Genomic DNA, 26,783 nt, shown 5'->3' with positions numbered 1-26,783 from the left:
TGTAACTGCGTTAATACCATGCGTAACCACGACAACCAGCGTTTCTACAGCACAGGAGTCCAGCGGCAGCCGCCCGAGCACTGCAGCCTGGTCCGCCACACACTGCCACCCCCCCCCCCCCCCCCGCCCGAGCACTGCAGCCTGGTCTGCCGCAACCACACACTGCCCCCCCTCCCTCGTCCGAGCGTGGGGGGGGGGGGGGCACCGCCAGCCCCCCTCACTTTTGCTTGACGATCTCCTCGTACTTGGGCGGGGGGTCGCTGTAGGGTGCCGAGGTCTCGTCGCTGCTGCTCTCCAGGTGTCCCGTCACCTCCTCGTAGGAGGGGGGCGGGGTGGCCCCTGACAGGCGGGATGCCACCGAGATGGAGGAGTCCTGCACGTAGAGGGCGCGGCTGTTTGGGGGGTGGGGGTGGGGGTCTGGCAGGGCGGACGCCGACGGTCCTCCTCCTCCCCCGCCGGCCGGCCCCCCGGCCCCCCCCGGCCGCAGGGCGGGCTCGGCGTGCGGGGTTTCGCAGTGGGAGGGGCTGTCCCGGTGCACCAGGATTCGGGGGAGGCTGCGGGAGCTGCGGCTGGCCAGGTAGCGGTTCTGACTGTACGCAGGCCGCCGCCGGGTGGCCTTCTGCAGCTGGCACCTCCAGATGAGGAAGAGCGCGATGATGATGAGGAGGGCGACGCCCAGCAGGGGCACCACCATGTAGACGGTGTCCGTGCGCTCCGAGCGTGACTCTGTGTGCCCGCTCACCGTGTACAGCTTCCAGAACTCCATCTGCGTCACACGGGGGAGAGAGGCTGCGGGATTTATCCCAGACTAAAAACACTGCCTGTCACACAAGCCTACTGCTCCATCTCCATTAGTGGAATTATCTAGTGACTAGAATAAGGGCAGCACAGCTACCATTCCCTAATCAGAAGAGCAGTACCGTGGCTAACCCCTGAACTCACAGGGAGGGCAGCTGAATGGGCCATAGGTGAGATGGTAGGACGTTCGCAAGTGTATGTAAATTCTGCCCCCACACGCCACACTTAGACAGCAGGAACACCTCCTGAGGTTAATGCCATACCTGACTGAACAATTATACACGCCATGGATGTAGAGTTACACGTGTAATCTCTTTCAGAGATAAATTATTTTTCAGTTTCATTTCACTGTTAATTTAGTCGGGCATGTAGTTACCGTTTTCTCCTTGTTCTCGAACACCTCCTTGGCCTCTTCAAAGCTGCAGCTTTCCTCATGGCACTCCCGCTCAATGTTGTCCTGCCTCAGCTCCTCCAGGAATCCGTTGGCTCTTGGAAACCGTTTGAGGAGAGAGTGAGCATCCTTCTGATTTAGGAATGCTGCAAAGAGGTCAGAGGTAAGAGGTCAGTTATGTGCTGCGCAGAACAGGGAAGACTGGACAACTGCCCTGAGTGTGTGAGAGAGAGTGGGTATGTGTGTGTGTGTGTGAGAGAGAGTGGGTATGTGTGTGTGTGTGTGTGTGTGAGAGAGAGAATTTATGTGTCTGTGTGTGTGTGTGTGTGACAGTGTGTGTGTGTGAGAGAGTGTGTGTGAGAGAGAGCGAGTGTGTGTGTGAGTGGGAGTGTGAGTGTGTGTGAGAGAGAGAGTGTGTGTGTGTGGTGTGTGTGTGTGTGTGACTGTGTGTGTGTGTGTGTGTGAGAGAGAGTGTATGTGTCTGTGTGTGTGAGTGTGTGTGATAAAGGGGGTTTTGGTTTCTGGGCTAAGGGGGAACAGTAAAGCCACTTCTCCAGCATCTGACTTTCAGTAACATACTCAACTAATATTCCATCTGCTTCCCTGATTCTGGCAGTTTTGGTTCTGAATTAGTTCACTAAACCCTGCACTTCCTCACGCTGCAGAGGGTATCTGGCAAGCGGGATTCCTCTCTGGATCCCATTCCCTACCGCTGCACCCCGACCGGGAAGCAACCCGGAATCACCGCCGGAGAAATGAGCACCAATCAGAGGAAGAGACCTGACACACGCTCACCCTGCGCCATGCTGCCACTGCGCAGCCAGGATCGCCACACACGGACCTGCAGAGAGAGAGGCCGGTAAGTTACAGAAATGCCACATGGGAAATGTAGTTTCTTAATGCTAATAAGGAAGTGAGTGTCCATGAACCATGTAACAACAAAATAATAATAACTTCCGACTGCTAGACAAGCGCTCTTACTTCCTGAGCTATGTCGCCCCCAGATAAATGAACTGCATTTATATAGCGCTTTTATCCAAAGGGCTTTACAATTGATGCCTCGCATTCACCAGAGCAATTAGGGGTTAGGTGTCTTGCTCAGGGACACTTCGACATGCCCAGGGCGGGGGATCGAACCAGCAACCCTCCGACTGACTTGAAGGCTTTAAATCCCTGATTGTGCAGTCAGGCTGCTACGAGTAAATGAACAGGGCGGAAAACACAACTTGTTTATCATAAAAGTATAAAAATATCGGTTTTGCAATTAAGAAAAATAATTGTTGGCAATTAGGACTGTGGACAGAGGTAATAGACCACAGCCCATAGCATATGAACACGTACAATTTGGCAATATGTCATAGTTTTCCTGATATTTCAATTTCACAAAATATACTGTACAAAACTTTGGAAAATATAGAATCATACAAAAATGTACACACTAATAAGAATTACATAAAGATGGTTGTAAATAAAAATAAACAAGAAGTTAATTTCTGGGATTCTCAGTCAACACAATCGATTCAACATTTCCCTCTAGTTGTACATTTCAGAAAAGATACATTAGTTACTGGTACTAATAAAAAAAGTTTTGCGAAAGCAGACATTTGTATTATTTCTAAATGTGGCATCAATTCAACCCACAAATCCAGCGCCCGAGGGAGATGCACCAGCGTTTCTCTCCTCTGTCCTGCATCGAGAGATGTTTAAAGTGTATGAATTTATAGACAGCTACAAATAACGCCATATACCTTTATAAATACATCCCGCCTATAAATACGCCGTCATGGGGGTTACCATGGCAACAGCGAGGAGGTGGATGAGGCGAGATGCAGCGTAAACAGACTCCGAGTCCAAGGCATAATTTAATAATCAAAACAGCGCGAAACGCCTTATTATACACGGCTATGCCGTAGTCTGTAACTCGTCGCGTACAGTTGCTAACAGCCTAGTTAACGTAATTGCCGGCGAGCACGTTCTTAAAGTAGATCAGTGAGCGACGCACACCTTTCGATCTCTACGTGGCTATCTACTAAAACAGGATCAGCAACCGAGAAGCCAAGCTATCTAACGTGTATCAGGGAACTTAAGAGCACTGTAGCACAGTTAGCTATAGCCATCATGGAATATTTACTTTTCCTACAAGAGACCGGCATGATCGATCTCATAAAATAAAATTACAAATAATGTCACTCAATTTCAAATCGTAGTTATCTACAGAATGATCGCTCGCCTGCTATTCAACAAGGTAGCCTACTTTTTAACAGTATTGCCTGCCAACTGAATGACTGGTTATCGCTAGATAACAGTAACAGAATTTACATTCGTTTCGTGGCTAGCTAATCGATAAAACATTAATCAGGAAAAAAAGGTTTAAAAAATTACTCTGGCTAAATTTCTGATTAGGTATCTTAGACAAATCGACACAGAGAAAGAAAACCAGCTAGTAAGCTACCATTATGATAAAATATTCATAAAGATCAGTGTGGAGTGTTTCACAGAGATTTCTGGAAAAAAGACTATGTGATAAGGGTAAATAATTTTATTTACACATCATTCGGTAATATATCTACCTTTTTCCAATTCCGTTATAATTCGGAAACACTCAGAAACACGTGCACGTAACAATGAAATACACAAAAATACACCTACCTTCCACGCTATTGCTAAAACCCTTCCATTCCATCCCTGTGTCCAACAAGAGAGCACCCACACGAGTCACTCATAAATTGTGACAGAGATGCAGGCTAACCAATAGAAAACATGGAATCCCCATTCTTATCCAATAAGAATACGCGGATGTATTCTTTACAAATGAACACCGCCTTTTTTAGTTCAGGGCATCCTGGGTGCTGGAGTTACATTGTAAACCAGCTCTTGACGTCTTCAAAAAAATCTGTAAATCGGCAAATTATAATTAAACGGAACGTGGTTTTATCCATAGGAATAAACACCACTGCAAGGCTCTCATCCTAATGCTTAAATTAGAAAAAATATCAAGACATTTACGGAATTAAATCAATCTCGTTTTTCTTGCCACACCTTACATTAAAAGACTACAAGTCCCAGCATATCTCATTATTACGCTCGAATGTTTATCAGGTCAGTGAGAGGAAAGCTATGGGTGGGATGAGAATAGAACGAGAGCAGTATAATGTTAACCTAATTAACGAATTGATTAACGTATTTAGTCTTTTACGTGGAATCGTTGTTGTGATTACCGCTGTGGTATACTCCCATAACAAAAATATGTATTTTCCATGGGAATTGATGCAACATTGAAATAATAACTAGACCGCGCGGCCTTACTGTATGCAGGATATTACTAGTAGGCCTAATTGTGAATTCCTAAGATGTTTGCATGAGCGGTTTGTTGTGTTGCTCACGTACTGGGGCGAGGCCTTGGATTCAGAATTGTCTCCTGTCTACAGACTCTCGTATTCGGGATTTCCTTTGTGAGATCGCGCGGAGCGGTGGTTGACACAACGTATTTGTGTTAAAACGGCGTGGTTGACACAAATGACGGCGCGTTTGTCATCTGTATTGCGGATAAAATCGTGACCTGCCATGAAAAAAAAAATGACGTTGGTTTTCAAACTATTCTTATGAAATACCTTTATTGTAGAGGTGGCTTTCTTCTTTACAACGGTTGTAATAAGCACATTTATTTATATGTTTGTTTGTTTCACACATTATATTGCTGCAAACTACAATTTTACCAACTGCTGTTTTGATCACTTGGGTCTATGCCAGTATGAAGTGATTTTATGCTGCATCAGACTGTGGAGGTTTATTTCTGTGACAGTCCAGTTTCTCAGCCCCAATGCAGAGATTTTGATTCATATATTACATTTGGTGGCAGGCGTCTCTAAAATCTAGTTCTGGAAGCTTCCGTTAATGGTTTATAATGTCATTTCACTTACTCTCTCTCTGTTGCATCCGAGTGGGGAAAAAGATGGCTTTCCCAGATGTAATACTGGAAATGCCATTGTTGACAGGGTCAGCCCTGGAGTGGTAAAACTGACAACAGGACTGGCATCTGGTAACCTTTGACCAGGAGGATGCCGACCCTTAACCTTTGACCCTCTCTTCAGGATGTTCCCACTGTTGTCTCTCAGATTGCCCTGTGCTGATGTGTGCAGATGGAGAACAGGCCATACTCTTACCAGAGAGACAGACTCGCCAAACATCAAAGCTTTTTAAAGATGTGAGAGGGAAAGAATTAAACAAAAACATAAAAAAACTCTTACAGGGTTGTCTATCAAGGAATGAAAAGTCAGTTCAATATTTCCAAAATAGTTTTAATTAAATATCAGTGAATTACACATTTAAACAATGTATAAAAAGGTATAAAACCGCACATATAAATTATATATATTTATAAACATGTACATTATAAGTTAAAATTCCATGAAAATACTCGTTGGAAGAGTTTATGTACATAAGTCTCAAACTGAGATTATTTGAAAATAGAATAAATCATCCCAATGTGAGATTCCATAGTTATGCAATTCCCAGAGAGGATTACATCACCCGTCAGAAGACATTCAAACGCAGCTGAGCTCACAGCAATGAAAAGCTCAGTGGTGCATTCAAAGAAGTTTCTACTTCTGCTCAGCTCAGACCATCCAATTGTACATCTAGGTAGCTGTGCTTTCATTTTGCAGTAATTTTTGCAGCTCAGTGTGCTTATAGATTCACATTAGTATATTAACATGAATCTGACTTTCGTGTCATGGTCAAAGCTGCCAGTTTAAATTATACATGTTGAACAAAACAATCAGCATTTTGCTTGCAATCCCAGAGAACATTGTGGGTGAGACAGGGATAGTTTGATCATGAGATTAAAGCTCTGCAGCTGAACCGTGCTAGATTGAGGTCCAGTCTTACGGGGACAGTCTGGGCTGCTCCGGCTTGGCTGAGGCCACAGTGGGACTCCGGGTGGTGGGTGTTTGGCTTTCGGGGGGGGGCTGTGTCAGAAGGCGCACCCCGACCGCTGGCCCAGAGTTCAGTTCCAGCAGGTGAAATGTGACGGTGATTTCGGGCAGCTCTCAGAGTCGCTTTCCTCCTCCTCCCACTCTTCCTCATCCTCTTCCTCACTGTCGGACTCGTCGTAGAAACTGATGGTGGCCTGAACTGGGAAGTTCCTGAGCAAGGCCTCTCCGTCGCTATAGAGGTAATCGTAAGACTTGGATTTGGGCCAGAAGAGCCTGTGATGTGAAAAAAAAAGGCACACAAGTTATAAACTGGCTTTTCTGAGCTACAGCAGCAACGAGCGCTAACTTAGCCCGACAGCGTTTACGTCTGCAGGACTGAGCAACGGTATTGGGACAGGTACAGCTTCTCCCTGGCTGTGGTACTTTAATGCAAGCCATATAAGTGGCCAAAAAGAGTATGATAATTTCAAATTGAACATTAAAGCAGCCTTTTAAAATGACCAGGACCAGTGGTAAATACCAAATTTATCAGTAATCTTTACATATGACACTGAATTGTGTCTTTGAACGCTTAAATCAAATGAAAGGACAGCACAGCTTGAGGCAAGAAGGGCTGGTTGTGGTGCACGCACAGCAGTCTGATGCAAGCGAGGGAAACCCCATAAGCGGATTCGGCTGTGCCGGATGAACAGAGGAGATACTGACCTGACGGGATGCTGGAAGGACTGCGGCTTCCCATCCGCCCCGCTGCTCCCCGCGGCGGTGAACCTGGAGTAGGGCTGAGAGAGGAGAGAGAAAGGCTCATAAGCACCAAGCGGAGAAGAGCAGGCTTTCACAGTCAGTGCTCCAGCAACACCACAGACCGCAAGAGGAGCACATAAAGCACGGGACGAGGTCCGTGGGAAACTACCCGACCCGCGCTTCCCAAAGCCAGAGGCGTCAGGTTTGGCTGCGCTGAGGCCAGGGGGAGAGTGTTACTTAGAGGGGCATTTCCTTTAGCCGTCGCCTGCGGCGTCAGCTCTGTGTTAAGCACAGCGTCGCTGGTGCCATATGGCAGTCTGTCAGCGCCACGGTCTGGCCACGCCTCCCGTTAGCGCTGAGACGCTCGGCAGTTTGGCCATGACACCTTCTGCTCTGTCACACTTCTGCTAATTCCCTCCGCAAGCCAGGCAGTCTCCCGCTCTCTCCCCACTGCCTCTCTCACCAGCTTGCCTTCATTAAGGAAATATAGCCCCCCCCCCCCCTTCTTGTTGATATGCATGTGAATAAATGCCTGAGGTTTTGCACCTCATCTGTTTTCCGTCGGCATACTTGAGGTATTGAATTATGGCACTTTTGAAAACAGATCCCAATAATTTTGAAAACGTGTTGACTAAAAATTGCAAAATCTGAGAGAGCTGAAAGATAGCTAAGAAAGCCTACGTTAATACAATACTGCCATTAAATGCAACATAAAAATATTCCACCATATGACAACATATTTAAAGGCTATTACAAAGACAGAGAAGAGGTAACTTACACATGCTAATTTGCTCCTACGACACCCGCTTTGCGCATCCTCGCTGGTCACGAGCCAGGGTCTCCAAAGGACAGCAGGACTGCAGAGGAGGCACGAGCCACATGGTCAGTGTCAATCAAATAAAGCACTTAAACATATTCCGAGCAATTACGTAGTTGACTACTTTAAACAAAATTCTCACAAACATAAACACAGTTTCGGTAGGCTATATGTACGAGTGAAAAAAATTACATAATAGAGCACATCTCACAGAGCAAATCCTTTTTAAAAAACTGCGCTACACTCTCCGTAACACTACTGCGAACTAAAACCTAGAAAATGTAAACTGGTCGATTTAAACCCTTGATAACATGTTTGAATTTTGTCACATATGATTTGAATGTAGCCTCATTATAATCATAGATCATATCAACTACGACTACTTAGCTGGATTAAACAGAGCCGTATATACATTGCGTACAAGCATATACGCTATATGCTGACATACAGTATCCCATATAATAAATGAAACATTATTTGCATCAAGTATAAATTGACCTGCATATGGTAACAGACAAAATCAATCGACCAGTAAACAATCCGGCGATCGGCTCTTACCTGTCGTGGGCTCGCCGATGAACACCCATCTTGTTCGAGGACGAACGACGAATTGCGTCTAAGGACGCCGGTTTGGTGGCGAGAATTGTGGATTCCATTGCTGTTTATAGTGGATCTTTGTTTTGCCACCCAAAAAAACCTGTTCGCTCTGTATCTTCACACAAAAGATTCGCAAGATGTGCTCGAGGCTCCGGCTTGAGTCTGAATGGCAGTTGCCGTTTGACCTGGGTTTATAAAGACCTCCGCCGGGGGGTAGGGTGCTGGTACATAGGTGGAGAGGGGAGGGGTGTGGGACTTGCCAAATGATCGGGAGGAGAGGGGCGATTTGGGGGCCTCGCTTCGGTGCATTTTGGTGTGAACAGTTGTCCAGTTGTATAAACAGGGGGCGCAGCGTGGGGGTGAGAAATCTGTTACCAGAGGGGTGATTAGAAAAACACAGAGGGGAAAAGTTAGACACCATTTGCGAGAAAGAAGGCGGGAGGCCACGCAGCAGAGGGTAGGGTCTGTAATTAACAGAGAAAATGAGTTGCCGTCCCAATTGTTAAATAGGTCTGCAGAGAAACTTATGGATATTAGATTCTATGAGGTTCTATTAGGTTCTGTTGTTAGTGAAACCAACCATGACGAAATGCTTTATTAACTAAAGCAGATAAACAGAGTCAAAAGTATTGAAATACAGACCTAGATTTTTCAATATATTAATTCAGATCAACCTTTTCTCGATTGTGATAGTATTTGGTTTTAATGGTTTCACAGACTGAAACGTCCTTAAGAATAACTGTTATGACAATTTGCTTGGGGTTACAAGCGTCATTAACTTAGGCTACTCACAACGTGAACATGTCGGTCCTGAGTATGACTTGTGACAGATGACAGGCCTATTTTAAATATAGCAAATAGCACAATTGAAAATTGGTAATAATAATTTAACTTTTGATCCTGAAAAATACGATATTAAAGTACTTTGTTGCAGTAGTTTTCACTATTATTTCAAAGTTTTTACTGTCAAAAACAATTATGCTATCTGTGCAAAAACGTAGGCTATGAACACTTTTATACATCAAGTTGTCAATAGTATATAGCGTACATTAATTAAAAAGCAAATTTCCAACATTCGTGAAATTTTAAGAAATTGGTTGTAAACGACTTTGACTTATAATGTGTACATGAGATCGCGTCTGTAGGAATACTGGGCTGCACGCGTCTCTAGCTCGTTAGAAGAGGTGTGAGAAATAGCGGCTCGGCTTTAGTAATTAAGCAGGCCGTCCAGCTAATGGGGCATCGATGGACTCCGCGACTCCATTATGGCAAACCCTCGAACAAACCCCACAGCTGAACCCCTGTTGAGACAGCAAACGTACACAAACGGCACAAATGGATGGACGAGAACCAAGAGGAATATCCATTAATTGAACCGACAAATGTTGAGCTATATTGACATATTTTTGACTGATGGAATGAGGAATAGGCTACGTTAAATATAAATGCACCATTTCGAGCTCTCTGTGTGCACCATTTCGAGCTCTTTGTTATCCCAGATCGTATTCCACAGTAAACGTGTTTAACAGTATGCGGAGTTCAGTGGAATGGACTCTGTAAGAGGACTGTCAATTCTTGTCAGTTTTAAGAAAGGAAACTTAAAATCTACACACAAATGTCAAAGGAGACAAAAAGGAGTGTTGCACATTGTGGAGGTTGACTTTGCTCATAAATTAATATACTTTAAAAACTGTGTAGAGGACACGGGAGAAGACAGTGAAGTCGTATACTGTGTAATTTCATGTTCTTCCTAAATGGTCAGCAAACAATTATTTTTAAAACTCTGCTGAGAATACATGTTTTAAAACAATTGAAAGGAACCATGTAACGTGTGCCTATGTTTTTCAAAACAATAGAAGTTACAATAGAAGGTGGAATATAAATTATGCATCATATCCAGTGAAGTTCTAACAAGTAGGCCTACTTCAAATATTGACCTTTAACATTAATTCTAGTATACATATATATAATTCAAACTTGTACCTAATCCAAACTCGAGTTTGTTTTATAAATGATATTTACTTAGATGAAATGATTACTGGAATGTTTTTTTGGATTATTTCACTCAGATATTTTAAAAATCAGCGCGTTTATATGAACGTGGATTTACTGCTATACTAATAATACAGGGGTAAGATTTGTGCAGTTTTCATCATTTGCTGCGACAGACCGTGAAAACCAAAATAAGAGAGAACAGTTTAGTACAAAGTACTGCTAAACATTTAACAGTAATGAGCACAAATGCACTAAATTGCATTTGGATACAAGATACAAAATAAATGTATCAATAAACTTTGTTGATAAAACACAAGAGTCGTGAGTTGTTTTGCACGTGGCACAGAGGTAACCTATAAAATGAGGAACGCAATTTGCATCAGTAGCTACAAAAGCAACATGCAAATACATATTTATATATAATACATGCAAGTGAAATACCGCCCATATTTGTCTTGGTGTGTTCGGGGTTCAGTTCTGAAGTAGCGGTTAGGAAATAGTCCTCCTTTTAGGTAGGAACTGGGAAACATTTATCTCAGTCCAAGAAGTCCTTACATTTACAAACAGTTAAGGTTGTTTATTTCAGTTTTTTATTTGTATTACTTTTTAATTCTTGTATAATCTCGGTAGACTTTTCCCCCGATCCCTGCCAGACACGCGCTGTAAACTTTATTTTGAGTTTAGAAGCAGACTCTCGCGTTTAGCCCAGTTCAAAATTAATTTAGAGCCCGCCGCGCGGACAAAAGTTTCCTGACGAAGATCCAAATGCCTAATCTCAAAAATGCAGTCCTATGAAAACAGAGAAAGGCTCCGTTGTTTATTCTGTTTGAGTGGGGGCTGCTGGAGTCGGCAGTGTTTCTACATTTGCTGACCGCTGATGCGCAGAATATACCAAAAAAAACCTTCACACAACAAAACCAACTGCGCCCCCCCGGAGCGAGGAATGTGATTTGGGACGCAGATAATACTGTTGAGTCACTATATGAGGGCTATTGGCACTGCTGCCTCGAGTTTTCAAACATTTAAGAGAAAAAACGCGGTAGGACCTCTGGGTAGGACCATGTCTTACTCGCAGCTTAAGAGATCGTGAGAAATTGACCATCCATACTTGATTTATTATACTGCGTAAAAGAGCCATGCGTTATTAGTCACTACGATATTCGGACCCACTTTAAAATACATGCTGTTAATAAACACTTCATCACAACATCTGGCTCTTCCTGCTAACAGAACGTAACATGTTCAATTCAAAATTCTAGCTTCTCCCAGTGTAGGCTATGTGTTCAATATACCACCATCGCTAACGTCCTCCACCAGTTCAGTTCAAAGTGAATGAAATTGTGTTGGTTTGCCGCAATAGTGAAATCAAGTTAGTACATACAATGAGGACGTCGTCACTTTGTTAACAGTTTAATTTCTGAAGACGTCTACATGCGACAAGGCGGAAACTGGGAATGAGAAGTACTGCAGCTAACTAGAGTAAAGGAGGTATTGAGTAGTAGGACTAAGTTCGAATAAGTCAATTAAAATGGAAAGTGTAGAAACTAAGCATTTTAAACATTTCCCTGCTCCAAATCAAAGTTGAGTCGTGACATTCTGACATTTTTTGTCAATGAGAACATAGGGTTGGGATCCATAGTTGCTCCTCTTTGTACTTACGTCGGCTATAAAACTGTATATCACAAAGCATAAACTAATTTTTGTTTTGGTGGCACTACACGTTTTGTCATTGCAAATACATTTTTTGTATACATATTGTATTATTTTAAACACAATATTCATGTAATTCATTTATGTTATTATAATTATTTTAGTTGTACATTTCAACATTCTCTTATCCTTTTCAATGTTGTCTGTTTTGATGGAGTAATTCTACCTTCGTGTGATACTTTGGTTTTTCTTATCCTCTTTTTTCTGTTGTTTTGGAAAGCGCTATAGAAATACGGTCATTTAAAAAAAATACGTTTATTAATAATATTAATAAGTTATTATTAGTATTATTCTATTATATTATTAAACGTTTATTATTATATTATATAAATTATTATTATTATATAATTTCTCAAGGCCAGGCTGGCCACTGAAATATAAATGCACAAAACGCTCTCTGCGATCTCTTGGTGAACCTGAACCATACTGGAGAAGAATCCTCTTCAGTCACTGAACTGAGAGCCTGTTCAGACAGGCAGGATTACTTTTGAACATTAGTTTTCTTTCCCTAGAAATGCAGACGTTACATTTAGATCAGGCATTCTGGTGCTTTACTTGTTTATAGGGTTATTTACCCTCTTCTTTGAATAAAAATAAAGAATTGCACAGAGCTCCATGTGATCCTGAGTGTGTTTTAGCAGCAGTGTAACCCCAGTGATGGGGTCACAGGGTCCAGTTCTGTAACCAGGGCAGTGGGGGCCTATGGGTGACCCTGCCATTCACACTCCTGGCCAGTTTGGGGAGGTGTTAGTATGACCACCTCTCCCCCCCCCCCTCCCCCTCACACCTCTACAGGCACACTCCAGACCCCACACTCTCCCCCCTTCTCTCCCAACACCTTGTTAGACTGAGTCTCACCTCCAGGAGAAGCTGCACATACATCCCAGGCTGTGGACACTATTCCCACATTAACACCTAACTATGACCTGAGTACTACTGCTGCCAACTATTGAGGACTGGCCAGGAGGCTCCTGGAATAGGCAGGGGTGTCCCAGAATGCAACACATTCAATCCAAGAGACCCTTTTTGTTGTTAGTACAGAATGAATGTTTTGACAAAACACATTTGTGTTTCAGGTCTTTTATTTTGATTTAGCCACTGTATCCGTGCTTTGACATGCACAACATTCTACATGTGTTTTAGTTACGAGTATCTGACTGCTTGACGAATGAGTGATTCTCCATGCACTGAATTTCTGCACCGATCTCACTGAGTGTGAATCAAACCTCCAGTGATACTGAGTCTGAATCAGAGCTCCTGTGATATTGAGTCTGAGTCAGAGCTCCTGTGATATTGAGTCTGAATCAGAGCTCTAGTAATACTGAGTCTGAATCAGAGCTCCTGAGTTTGAATCAGAGCTCCTGTGATATTGAGTCTGAATCAGAGCCCCTGGGTCTGAATCAGAGATGCTGAGTGTGTTTTTAGCAGCAGTGTCACCCCAGTGATGGGGTCACAGGGTCCAGTTCTGTAACCAGGGCAGTGGGGCCTATGGGTGACCCTGCCATTCACACTCCTGGCCAGTTTGGAGAGGTGTTAGTATGACCACCTCTCCCCCCCCTCACACCTCTACAGGCACACTCCAGACCCCACACTCTCCCCCCCTCTCTCCCAACACCTTGTTAGACTGAGTCTCACCTCCAGGAGAAACAGCACATACATCCCAGGCTGTGGACACTATTCCCACATTAACACCTAACTATGACCTGAGTACTACTGCTGCCAACTATTGAGGACTGGCCAGGAGGCTCCTGGAATAGGCAGGGTGTCCCAGAATGCAACACATTCTATCCAAGAGACTCTTTTTGTTGTTTTGTTGTTAGTAAAGAATGAATGTTTTGACAAAACACATTTGTGGTTCAGGTCTTTTATTTTGATTTAGCCACTGTATCCCTGCTTTGACATGCACAAAATTCTACACGTGTTTTAGTTACGAGTATCTGATTGCTTGATGAGTACTCGAGTGATTCTCCATGCACTGAATTTCTGCACCGATCTCACTGAGTGTGAATCAAACCTCCAGTGATACTGAGTCTGAATCAGAGCTCCTGTGATATTGAGTCTGAATCAGAGCTCCTGTGATATTGAGTCTGAATCAGAGCTCCTGTGATATTGAGTCTGAATCAGAGCTCCTGTGATATTGAGTCTGAATCAGAGCTCCTGTGATACTGAGTCTGAATCAGAGCTCCTGTGATATTGAGTCTGAATCAGAGCTCCTGTGATACTGAGTCTGAATCAGAGCTCCTGTGATACTGAGTCTGAATCAGAGCTCCTGTGATACTGAGTCTGAATCAGAGCTCCTGTGATACTGAGTCTGAATCAGAGCTCCTGTGTTACTGAGTCTGAATCAGAGCTCCAGTGGGGCCTATGGGTGACCCTGCCATTCACACTCCTGGTCAGTTTGGAGAGGTGTTAGTATGACCACCTCTCCCCCCCTCCCCTCCCCTCACACCTCTACAGGCACACTCCAGACCCCACACTCTCCCCCCCTCTCTCCCAACACCTTGTTAGACTGAGTCTCACCTCCAGGAGAAACAGCACATACATCCCAGGCTGTGGACACTGTTCCCAGATTAACACCTACAGAGTTTACCAAACACACACAGACACATGCACACGCACGTACAAACGCACACACAAGCAGACGCACGTACGAACACACACGTCAGCGTCATTAATTTTGCATACACTCATCCAGAGTGACACTGTACCAGAGACTGTAAAAAATAGCACTGTACCCACAGCTCGTCTGAACGCAGACTAAAATGATAACATGGGGTATATGCTACCTTATTTCCCACCTCTCTCTCACTCCCTATAAACTGGACTCAGCTTCGCCGCTGTCCATCAGACTGCTTCTGCTGGCGAATTCCCTCCATCAACGGCTGTTCTCCGGTCATCCCCTCCAACTCCCGTTTCCACCTTGTTTTTGCTGTAATTCTTTCTTCGTTCGTGTTCCTCGTTAGTGTGTCTCTTCTTAATGCTGCTACCGATGTGAAAACATTCTGTAAAATTAGTTTAATTTATAGCAGATTCCACTTACTATTGTGACTTAACCCGACAATGGCGTATGACATTCTGTAGAGTACTACCAGTCATTCATAAAGAAGGCTCACTTCTGTGATCTAACGCTTCAAATAATACTTCTGTTCGTTAGCATATACAGTTGACGGTACATTACATTACATTACAGGCATTTAGCAGACGCTCTTATCCAGAGCGACTTACACAACTTTTTACATAGCATTTTACATTGTATCCATTTATACAGCTGGATATATACTGAAGCAATTTCGGTTAAGTACCTTGCTCAAGGGTACAACGGCATTGTCCTTACCCGGGAATCGAACCTGCGACCTTTCGGTTACAAGTCTAGTTCCTTACCCACTGTGCTACACTCCGTCCCGGTACATCATATTCTCTGTTTCGCTTCTGTCTTTTTAAAGTGAATGGTAAAGTAAATATTTAAATGTCCCTAAACCTTTGTGTTAATGGTTTAGTCTGTATTGACTTAGCCAGTACGTTTCTTGCATAGTTTATTTTGCTAAACATAACGGCTGTTTGTGTGATTTAACGGTTCCGTTTTTCAAGTCTTTAATGGCTACAGCGGCAAGCCACTACAAATCCCCGTGGAAGAACCACATTATGGTCACAGTGGCAATTTCTTTGAAATAAGTAGATGCATAGAAAGCAGTCTGTTTTGACAAGCGAACTATCTCCAACTTCATCTTATCTTTGTGTCGTCAAGCTGCTAGCTGGCTAGCTCAGTTTGCTTTTTAGACTAGATAACTAGCAAGTTCGCGGTGTAGCAGTTGGAATGACACGCGGTAGTTACTCTAATATGAACTTGACTCACTTAACAATGCTCTTGTCGTGAACATTGTCACAACAAGGCTAACCTTAACCCAGGGGTGAAAAGGAGGGCCATTTTTTGCTCTTAATTATTTAATCAGCTCAAACATATTTTGCTCAGGCATTTGTATAAGCATCAGCTACTGAAAATCTGTAGATTGCAAGTGTACCCTAAAGATTTTGCTGTGCTCAAGTACAAGGGTGAACCAGAAAGGTTTATAGAGCTGGTAATTGGTTGGAATCAAAACCAGCATGGACCGGTACTTTTGGACCCGGGTTTTGCATCCCAGCCTTAACCAGATTTCCACAGTGGGACCTGCATCATAACATCACTCTGCATATTCACCACATTGTGTGTGATCCTGAGTGTGTTTTTAGCAGCAGCGTCACCCCAGTGCTGGGGTCACAGGGTCCAGTTCTGTAACCAGGGCAGTGGGGGCCTATGGGTGACCCTGCCATTCACACTCCTGGCCAGTTTGGGGAGGTGTTAGTATGATCACCTCTCCCCCCTCCCCTCCCCTCCCAGTCCCAGCACCTTGTCAGAATGAGTCTCACCTCCATGAGAAACAGCACATACATCCCAGGCTGTGGACACTGTTCCCAGATTAACACCTACAGAGTCTACATCTAACCTGTACACACACACACACACGCACATTCAAAAACTGGTCCTGAAGCACTGGTCTGTGCAGCTGGTTTTGATTCCAACCAAGTACCTTAGTTTCAGTTTTCTGACACAGAATAGAACCTCTGATACTCATTAACGGGAACACACACTGCTGCTGTTCAGAAAGTGGTTTTTTGGGTTAGTCAAGGACAGAAGCGATGACCTTTAGTCCTTCATGCATGTCTGTGTTGCTGGTAAAATGAGCCAGTATTTTGAGTGAAGTGTTGCATTATTGAGATGTGCACAGAGTTGTTATGGACAAGCTGCAATGATGAGAAATTTCCCACTGCAGATGTGTTGACTGCCTGCACTGAGGGATTATTCTCATGTTAAATTCCTGCACCAATCCCACTGAGTCTGAATCAGAGCTCAGAGTGATATTGAGTCTGAATCAGAGCTCCTGTGATACTGAGTCTGAATCAGAGCCAGAGTCTGGCTCTGAGTCTGAGTCTGAGTCTGAGTCAGAGCTCCTGTGATACTGAGTCTGAATCAGAGCTGTAGTGATACTGAGTCTGAATCAGAGCTCCTGTGATGACCTTTAGTCCTTCATGCATGTCTGTGTTGCTGGTAAAATGAGCCAGTATTTTGAGTGAAGTGTTGCATTATTGAGATGTGCACAGAGTTGTTATGGACAAGCTGCAATGATGAGAAATTTCCCACTGCAGATGTGTTGACTGCCTGCACTGAGGGATTATTCTCATGTTAAATTCCTGCACCAATCCCACTGAGTCTGAATCAGAGCTCAGAGTGATATTGAGTCTGAATCAGAGCTCCTGTGATACTGAGTCTGAATCAGAGCCAGAGTCTGGCTCTGAGTCTGAGTCTGAGTCTGAGTCAGAGCTCCTGTGATACTGAGTCTGAATCAGAGCTGTAGTGATACTGAGTCTGAATCAGAGCTCCTGTGATACTGAGTCTGGAACAAAGCTCCTGTGATACTGGGTCTGAGACATTACATTACATTACAGGCATTTAGCAGACGCTCTTATCCAGAGCGACTTACACAACTTTTTTACATAGCATTTTACATTGTATCCATTTATACAGCTGGATATATGCTGAAGCAATTTCGGTTAAGTACCTTGCTCAAGGGTACAACGGTAGTGTCCTACCCGGGAATCGAACCTGCGACCTTTCGGTTACAAGTCTAGTTCCTTACCCACTGTGCTACACTCCGTCCGCAGAGCTCCTGTGATACTGAGTCTGAAACAGAGCTCCTGTGATATTGAGTTTGAATCAGAGCTCCTGAGTGTATTTTTAGCAGCAGTTTGACCCCAGTGCTGGTGACTTAACCCGACAATGGCGTATGGCATTCCATAGAGTACTACCAGTCATTCATAAAGAAGGCTCACTTCTGTGACGCTTCCAATAATACTTCTGTTCGTTAGCATATACAGTTGACGGTACATAATATTCTCTGTTTCGCTTCTGTCTTTTTAAAGTGAATGGTAAAGTAAATATTTAAATGTCCCTAAACCTTTGTGTTAATGGTTTAGTCTGTATTGACTTAGCCAGTACGTTTCTTGCATAGTTTATTTTGCTAAACATAACGGCTGTTTGTGTTTGATTTAACGGTTCAGTTTTTCAAGTCTTTAATGGCTACAGCGGCAAGCCACTACAAATCCCCGTGGAAGAACCACATTATGGTCACAGTGGCAATTTCTTTGTGAAATAAGTAGATGCATAGAAAGCACTCTGTTTTGACAAGCGAACTATCTCCAACTTCAGCTTATCTTTGTGTCGTCAAGCTGCTAGCTGGCTAGCTCAGTTTGCTTTTTAGACTAGATAACTAGCAAGTTCGCGGTGTAGCAGTTGGAATGACACACGGTAGTTACTCTAATATGAATTTGACTCACTTGACAATGCTCTTGTCGTGAACATTGTCACAACAAGGCTAACCTTAACCCAGGGGTGAGAAGGAGGGCCATTTTTTGCTCTTAATTATTTAATCAGCTCAAACATATTTTGCTCAGGCATTTGTATAAGCATCAGCTACTGAAAATCTGTAGATTGCAAGTGTACCCTAAAGATTTTGCTGTGCTCAAGTACAAGGGTGAACCAGAAAGGTTTATAGAGCTGGTAATTGGTTGGAATCAAAACCAGCAATGTGGACCGGTACTTTTGGACCCGGGTTTTGCATCCCAGCCTTAACCAGATTTCCACAGTGGGACCTGCATCATAACATCACTCTGCATATTCACCACATTGTGTGTGATCCTGAGTGTGTTTTTAGCAGCAGTGTCACCCCAGTGCTGGGGTCACAGGGTCCAGTTCTGTAACCAGGGCAGTGGGGGCCTATGGGTGACCCTGCCATTCACACTCCTGGCCAGTTTGGGGAGGTGTTAGTATGACCACCTCTCTCTCCCCCCCCCCCCCCCCCCCCCCCCTCCCCTCACACCTCTACAGGCACACTCCAGACCCCGCACTCTCCCCCCCCTCTCCCAACACCTTGTTAGACTGAGTCTCACCTCCAGGAGAAGCAGCACATACATCCCAGGCTGGACACTATTCCCATATTAACACCTACAGTTTACCTCTTACATGTACACACAAACACACGCACACTCACACACACACGCAAGCACGCACGCACTCGCGCACGCACATGCACTGACAAATCTAGATGTTATTGTACTCTTGCACAAAAATGCACATGGACATACAGTATCTTCAAAATAATTTGAGCACAATATTTGCTTGGTTAAGTTTGTTAAAAGTATTATGCATTGAACATATGCATGAACTACCAAAAGAAATTCATGGGACAAATCTGGCAGAAGTAACGACATCCCAGTGAGTAAACATGATATAATCGAACGAATGGGAAAATAAATCTGATCCTGATGGCCATCTGGTGGCTAAAGTTGCTCACTACAATTGTGAACAACATTCGAGTTAAATGCGTCGGAAATTGCATGTGAATGAATTACACCCCGTGAGTACGAACGCCTAAAAACATTTGAATGCATTTCAAATCAAATGTCTCATTTATTTTCTGCTGTTAAATAATAAATCATTCGACTTTATTCTACATTTATTGTACATTTTTGCTAACACTGAAACCAGTAGGGGCCACAGTAGACATATTAAATCTATAACAGAATGTGGATTACTTCAGAAGACACAGAGCACAGGAAGTGACTCATAGTGAACTGTGGCAGCTGAGACCCCCCCCCCCCCGCCCCCCCACCCCTGATCCAGACTCTATGTGCTGTACAGACCGGAGTCGGCCAGAGGAGACTAAAGTCTCGCACTGAAGCTTTTGCACAGATCACAGTTTATAGCCGATACCCAGGAGAGGGAAGCTTGTCACTGAACTCGGGGAAACTGTGCATGTCCCACACCCCTCTATCTGCTGTGTGGCCAGTAGCTAATGGGATGTAGAGGTGCTTCCAATAAGGTAATAATACGGAACACAAGAAGAAAAATAAAAACATGATATTTGAATGAAACAAAATGGCTGAATGTTGCGTTGAGCTGGACTGCCTTTAGACTGACCCAGTACTTTACTGTACTGTGGAAACATGTATGAGATATTCCTCCCCTAACAGCCTTCATGTGCCTATAACATGAGCCTTTTTCTGAGGTGCCTCTCAACAGCTTAGGATATTTTATCTGTTTCTGGTATCAAATAAATTTAAAACATGATCTCATGGTGAAAGAAGTGGAAGGACAGTATGATGGTATGGGATGACAGCAACTCATTCTGTTCTCAAATATTATTTATAATCTTAACAGGCCATACATATTTAAAATATATATAATGTTATTGCATATGTGTGTATACATATATAAGTTCAACATTTTCAATGTCCACTTAAGCCGGGCACCCACCGCACGCGTCGCGTATGCGTCGCGTAAACAGCAGGGCGAAGCAGCACGGCGCGACGCGTAGGGTGTCTCCACTGGTTCCGTTTGTGTCGCGCAAAGGCTTGCGTAAAAGCTATATATTCCTAGTAGCTCTCGCAGTCTGCAGTGGGCTTTTACATCGTGTATTTCACGTTTGTTCACGACTGTTGATTATGGGTTAAGTGAATACTTTGGTGAGAGACCTTTTTCAGTTTGTTAATTTGGTAATATTTCGTTAACTCGTAAATAGCCTACGTGAGAAAGTAAACGCTTTCAAGAAGTACCATAAACTTAAATCGCAACGTAGCCTGCATAACAATCAATCTCAAACTATTAATTTATTTGCTTGGTTAACAAGCGTGCCAATTTCATGAAGAATATGTAATGATCATAATAATAATAAATAATCCGTAATCAACCATTGGGAATTCCCGTGTTGTCTTGCCATTCACGTCAAAACATTTATAGGATCAGATTTAGTAAAATCAGCTAATCATGAAAAAGTCAGTAACAGTTTTAATCTTGAAGGGATATGAACACCACAACGCCATGAACACCGGAAGCTTTGAAGTACAAGTGCAATAAAGGCTTGCTTACAACTTCATTTATAAAATAGGTGCATTTTCATCGGCAAGACCACTAAATAATCTGATTTTTTTAAAGCTCTGTGGATTATCTGATTTTTATTAACAGGCCCTTTTTGAAAGCACGGCGAACGAAGACATCGGAGAAGTCAAATAGGCTGAGCAATGGTTGGTTAAAATCTTCCAATCTTCCAATACTCGAGCTAACAAACCGCTGCTCGGTGCATTCCCTTTTACGTCACTCAATAGCCTACGTCTTTCTGTGGTGTATTTTCAAATTTACCCCACCCCCTCCGCAAAATAAGACAGCGAAACTAAGTTTGCCTTTCCCCCAGGTTCCAGTTATTTATTTATTTTTACAAAACGAAAAGGCTTGTATTTTTTTTAGCTGCTTAAAAAATATCTGGGAGGTAACTAGGGACACACCCCCAGTAATATAAGAATGAAATATAAATCAGAGCATGTATACCTAGCATTTTAGAGCATATTTCTGTGTATAAACAGGCCAACGTGACGCGCGACAAGCCGAAAAAATAGAACAGAAGCGAAAAACTACGCTTCAGTTCGCTTGTGTCGCGCGAGCTTCGCAGCCGGTACGCGACGCGTTCGCATCTGGTGGAGACGACGTCGCCCGCTGCCGTTGTAATAACAGTACTTCAACTACGCTTCAGTTACGCGCGTAATACGCGCGTAGTGCGCTCGCGGCCGATACGCGTGCGGTGGGTGCCCGGCTTTAGAGATGGATCTGCTTCTTAACTCCTCAATGATGCAATATCGGAACCAGTGAGCAGACAGGTTGCCAAAAGTTGGCACTGCAGTTGCCATGGAGACAGTAAACCTACCTTGGTTTCATTGTTCTATTTGGATTTAATCCTGAAACACATTAGGATTTCCCCTGTCCTAAAGAGAGATACCACCAGGCCCAGACAGACCACTAGGCTGAATTCAGTCATTCAGGTGACTGGACTGAGATTATGTATATTTGTTTATTTATGACTGTATATTTATGAATGCATGTGGACTGGTACAATGAGCCTGCTCTATCAGGTCAGTTTGGCATCGACCTTTGGTCAGATTAGGAGTTAATCTCATTACTGCACTGGTAACATGTGAGCTGTGAATAATGGAACTTAGGGGAAAAGCTGGGATATGATTCAGTCAGGGAGCTGAGCTTGCACCCGTCCCTCGAGCCACAGACCTGCACACTCACACACTTCCACCAGGACCCGCGCCTTCCCTCAGTGTGGAGCGACACCGTCATCCTCCTGTCTGTGTGCTGAGGCTGTAACGGTACGTTTGAGTGTGTGTGTGTGTGTGTGAGAGTGTGTGTGCATGTGCGCGCGCGCGTGTGTGTGTGTGTGTGTGTGTGAGAGAGTGTGTGTGTGTGTGTTTGCTTTGGGTCCCATACTTTGTTTCCCCTCCTCCTGCAACCTGTCTAAGCTTTTTTCCCCATTTGTCACCAGGTTCATACTTTTTCTTGGTTTTGTTTGTTTCTCTTGTTGAATTTCTTCAGTCATATTCAGATCAGTTTTTAATTCTTCTGTTCCTCCTGTCTTTGTCACAAACCCCATCATCTTTTTTTGAAAACAGCTGAATGCAATCTGGTGATTCTACTATAGACACAAAATCAAGTTCCTGAAAAAATGGCTCTGTAAAGGGTTTCTTGATAACTGATTAATCACTATTGATATCAGAATAATCACCACTGGTATCAGATTAATCTCCACTGATATCTGCAATGAAATCCATCCTGAATGAGGTAAGAATTGTTCAAACTGAATGGCTAGTTGCGGTACTTAATCTACTGGGATTATTTACCCGAAGGGCTTACTGACCATTTCTCTGGATGGGTCAACGTTTAAAAAAATGTAATCCAAAAAAACATGTTTTAGATTCTGCATAAGAAGAAATAAACAACATGATTGGCAGTATTTATTTTAAAGTGGGGCTCACCTGAGAGATAAAAAATCCACCCAGAACACTGTGGTATATCTTCAAGTATGTTTGCCTGAGGTCAAAACATTTTAGTAATTAGCAATACTTTATTGAGGCATCATTCAATGGTCATCCTTCTGTCTATTTGTCTACTCTCTATCATTCCGTTTGCTCTGAGCATATTTCTATTCCATATGGGGACCACTGGGTGTGCGATGATGGGGCATCAGAATGATTTTTTTTGGGGTGTGATAAAGATGAAAGAAGGTCCATGTATTCCGGTCAATCACAGACTGCAGTGGTCCCGTGGATAATCTCTCCTCCTCTTCTCTCTTTTTCAGGAGAGGGCTTCAGGGACAGTACACCTCTGACCTTGTTTGGGACTGGGTGTACCAAAGGTCTGTTTTGGGAGATGCGAGATGGGTAAATGTTTAACCTCCAGCCTGTGGTAATGTGTGTTTGTACTGTATGCGTGTGAGAGTGTGTGCATGCTGTGTGTGTGTGTGAGTGTGTGTGTGTATGTGTGTGTGCACCTGGAAAGGAGGTCCTGATATTTATAGGGAAACGGTGAGAGCGGATTCACAGAGAGAGCGACAGATCGACGTGGCCATACAGAGCAGGAGCAGCGAGTGAAGCAGAGGACCTGCTGCTGAACGACCAGCATCACAGACAGTCTGTGTGTTTGACCCACGCGGATATTGTGTGTGTTTGACCCACGCGGATAGTGTGTGCGTTTGACCCACACGGATAGTGTGTGTGTTTGACCCACGCGGATACTGTGGGTGTTTGACCTACGGAGCGTAGCGCTGGACACGTTAGGGAGCTTCTGCCTTCAACAGGAGGTGCTGTCCGGAGTTTCACTGAGGGAGATCGGTGTGTGTGTCGAAGAGACAGGCACACGACTGACTGTACCTGAACTTACCTGAGGATTGGGAGGAGAGAACAGAAGAGACAACAGCAGTAGCAGCAGCATTAGCAGGAGCAGCACTAGCGCTAGCAGCACTAGCAGCACCACCACTTTCGGTAGCAGCACTAGCGCTAGCAACACTAGCAGTAGCAGCACTAGCAGCAGCACTAGCGCTAGCAACACTAGCGGTAGCAGCAGTAGCAGCAGCAACACTCACTATAGCAGCACTAGCAATAGCGGCACTTACAGTAGCACTAGCAGCAGCAACACTTGCAGTAGCAGCACTAACGCTAGCAGCACGAGCACTAGCCCCCATGGCCTCGGCAGCTCTGGAGCTGATGGGCTTCTTCCTGGGCCTCCTTGGTATGGTGGGCACACTGGTGGCCACCGTCCTGCCGTACTGGAGGACCTCGGCCTTTATCGGCTCCAACATCGTGACGGCGGTGACCAACACGAAGGGCCTGTGGATGGAGTGTGTGTACCAGAGCACCGGGACCTTCCAGTGCGAGACCTACAGCTCCATGCTGGCGCTGTCGGCAGACCTGCAGGCGTCCCGTGCCATGATGGTGGTGTCGGGCGTGCTGTCGGTGCTGGGCTGCGCCGCCGCCACCCTGGGCATGCAGTGCACCCTGTGCCTGGACGGCGCTGCGGCCAAGGCCAAGGTGGCGGGCGCCGGGGGCTGCCTCTTCCTGGCGGCCGGCCTCTTCTGCTTGATCCCCGTCTCCTGGACCACCCACGAGGTGGTGCAGACCTTCTACCAGCCCAACCTGCCCGCCAGCTACAAGCACGAGCTGGGGGAGTGCCTGTTCGTGGGCCTGGCCTCCGCCCTCATGTCCATGCTGGGCGGGGGGGTGCTGTGCGCCTCCTGCTGCGAGGCCCAGGACGGGCGGAGGGGGGGCGTCAGGAGGCACGGCGGGGGGTACCCGTACCCCGAGCGCGCCGCCTCGTTCCCCAGGCCGCCCCCCCACCCCATGACCTACCGCAACCCCACCCTGCAGACGGGGGTCAGCGGCGCCACCAAGAGCCAGACGCAGAACCTGAGCCACGTCAGCACCAGCAGCCAATCCAGCGACCGCATCCAGCCGTCCAAGAAATCGCCTCGCCACACCGCCGCAGCCGGCTATGATGTCACAGGCTACGTCTGATGATGTCACCCTCACTCAACTCGCACTCTGTTTTGATCTTTGGTACCCTGTTGTTGTTGGAGTTTTTTTCAGTACCAGGAAGAGTCCCTATTTTTTAAGCCATGGTCCCACCACAACATCATAAGTAAGCTTGAGCAAAATGAGCTTTGCCAAGAGACTACAGACTTGTGTGAGATGAGACCTGTGTTGGCTGTGGATGGCTTCAGACAGAGTGACCACACAAAACCCATATACAATATTTCACCGACTTCAGTGAGCTGTACATTATATAAGTGACAGTGTATAAGTCCACAGAACAAACTAAATCACAGATTCATTAACTCACTCAGGCTGTGTGTTTCCGTACAACGATAAGGCTTATAGTTCACTGGCTTTACTGTGACAGGATGACCGTGAATCTGTTCATGCAGACGGACAGGTCAGTGTTAAAGAACATAAACATGAACACGCAGTGAAAGTTTATTTAGGGCACCGGTTGGACTCCAGTCCGTGTGAGTATAATGGCTTATATGTGCTTCCTGTAGTGAAACGACAACGAGTGTACTCCCTGAAATGTAAGCCATTATTCTGTAAGTTCTTGTTTTACCTGTTTTTTATGAATGATTACTTACGCGCACCTGTAATTCCTGTATGGGTCATTATATCTGACATTAATTCAAATCGGTTTGTTTTGTTATGAGAAAAACGAATGACTGGAATTCTAAGACGAAGGAATGTTAAACTGTTTTCTTTTCTACTGTAATTCAGAAACAGATACAATGGTGCTGAAACTACCCTGATTAAAGATTCATGTCTGGCTTGAGAAGCAGGAAGGCGGATTATTCAGGCACAGCTGGTTTCACATGCAGACAGTTCACCTGCAGATGGTGCACACAAGTTTACATGAGCATTATTCAGGGAAGAACCAAGCTAAATAAAAAGCGATCTTGTTGTCTGACAAGGAGCAGAACGCAACCATGCAAGCTGATTAGAAATACAGTACTATTTCAGCATAATTCAGCTCTTTGCTGGTAATTCATTTGGTTATGTTATGACCATGGTGATGACAATAATGACCACATATATGATCATTTTCATATATATTTTTACTCATTGAAAGGTGACATTATATAGACATAAGAACTAGATGATATTTTTGGTATAAATTACAGCCGAATTCAGCCGCTGAGATGTTTTAGGGGGCTGACGTTACCCTTATTGCTCCTCAGGGACTCTGCCTGGATGACCTCAAAACTCCAGAAGTCCTCACTATGTGGGCAAACAGTGTCATGGCCGTGCAAACACAAACACAGCTTCCTGCTATCTCTGGGCCAGTGGGTCAGACACAAAAACAGGAGAGAGAAAAAAAAAAAATAGGGCAAGCGAGGGGCGGAGAGACTGTGTCTGTAAGCGGTCTGTGAGTGCGGCTCTGCTTGTCTGTAAGCAGTCTGTGAATCTGGCTCTGCGTGTCTGTAAGCAGTCTGTGATTGTGGCTCTGTGTGTCTGTATGCAGTCTGTGAATCTGGCTCTGCATGTCTTTAAGCAGTCTGTGAATCTGGCTTTGCGTGTCTGCGAGCAGTCTGTGAATCTGGCTCTGCATGTCTGTAAGCAGTCTGTGAATCTGGCTCTGCGTGTCTGTAAGCAGTCTGTGAATCTGGCTCTGCGTGTCTGTAAGCAGTCTGTGAATGTGGCTCTGCTTCTCTCCACTCCAGTGTGGGAAAGGCCGGGATCCAGCTGAGGGAACACACGGCCGGTTTAGATGGACAGGTCAGAGAACTCACGTGTGTGACCCACTCAGTGTGGATCAATACCTGCTCAAGGCCCTCCATGGGCGACAAATAACATTCATTTCATCTGGTCCCCAAGCCCTACATAATGTAGGCTGGCA

The 26,783-nt window shown here is 44.7% G+C and overlaps 3 protein-coding genes across 3 annotated transcripts; 1 reads left to right on the top strand and 2 right to left on the bottom strand.

Moving 5' to 3' along the window:
* Positions 1–164: 164 nt before the first annotated feature.
* On the bottom strand, positions 165–3,924 carry LOC135262613 (transmembrane gamma-carboxyglutamic acid protein 3). Its single transcript, XM_064349645.1, has 4 exons — positions 3,839–3,924; positions 1,985–2,030; positions 1,175–1,335; positions 165–766 (listed from the first exon to the last, which is right to left on the bottom strand). The coding sequence occupies exons 2-4, from the start codon at positions 1,992–1,994 to the stop codon at positions 218–220; spliced, it is 720 nt and encodes a 239-aa protein (XP_064205715.1). The 5' UTR covers positions 1,995–2,030; positions 3,839–3,924; the 3' UTR covers positions 165–217.
* On the top strand, positions 1,233–25,721 carry cldn2 (claudin 2). The gene is made up of 3 exons (XM_064349643.1): positions 1,233–1,352; positions 1,855–2,048; positions 23,206–25,721. Exon 3 carries the CDS (start codon positions 24,086–24,088, stop codon positions 24,914–24,916), a length of 831 nt encoding a protein of 276 aa, XP_064205713.1. The 5' UTR covers positions 1,233–1,352; positions 1,855–2,048; positions 23,206–24,085; the 3' UTR covers positions 24,917–25,721.
* ripply1 (ripply transcriptional repressor 1) lies at positions 5,467–8,661 on the bottom strand. The gene is made up of 4 exons (XM_064349646.1): positions 8,240–8,661; positions 7,643–7,721; positions 6,829–6,902; positions 5,467–6,396 (listed from the first exon to the last, which is right to left on the bottom strand). Exons 1-4 carry the CDS (start codon positions 8,335–8,337, stop codon positions 6,195–6,197), a joined length of 453 nt encoding a protein of 150 aa, XP_064205716.1. The 5' UTR covers positions 8,338–8,661; the 3' UTR covers positions 5,467–6,194.
* Positions 25,722–26,783: the final 1,062 nt, after the last annotated feature.

This window comes from Anguilla rostrata, chromosome 9 (genome assembly GCF_018555375.3).
Source record: "Anguilla rostrata isolate EN2019 chromosome 9, ASM1855537v3, whole genome shotgun sequence".
NCBI lineage: Eukaryota > Metazoa > Chordata > Actinopteri > Anguilliformes > Anguillidae > Anguilla > Anguilla rostrata.
This window is presented reverse-complemented; position numbering and strand designations above follow the sequence as displayed.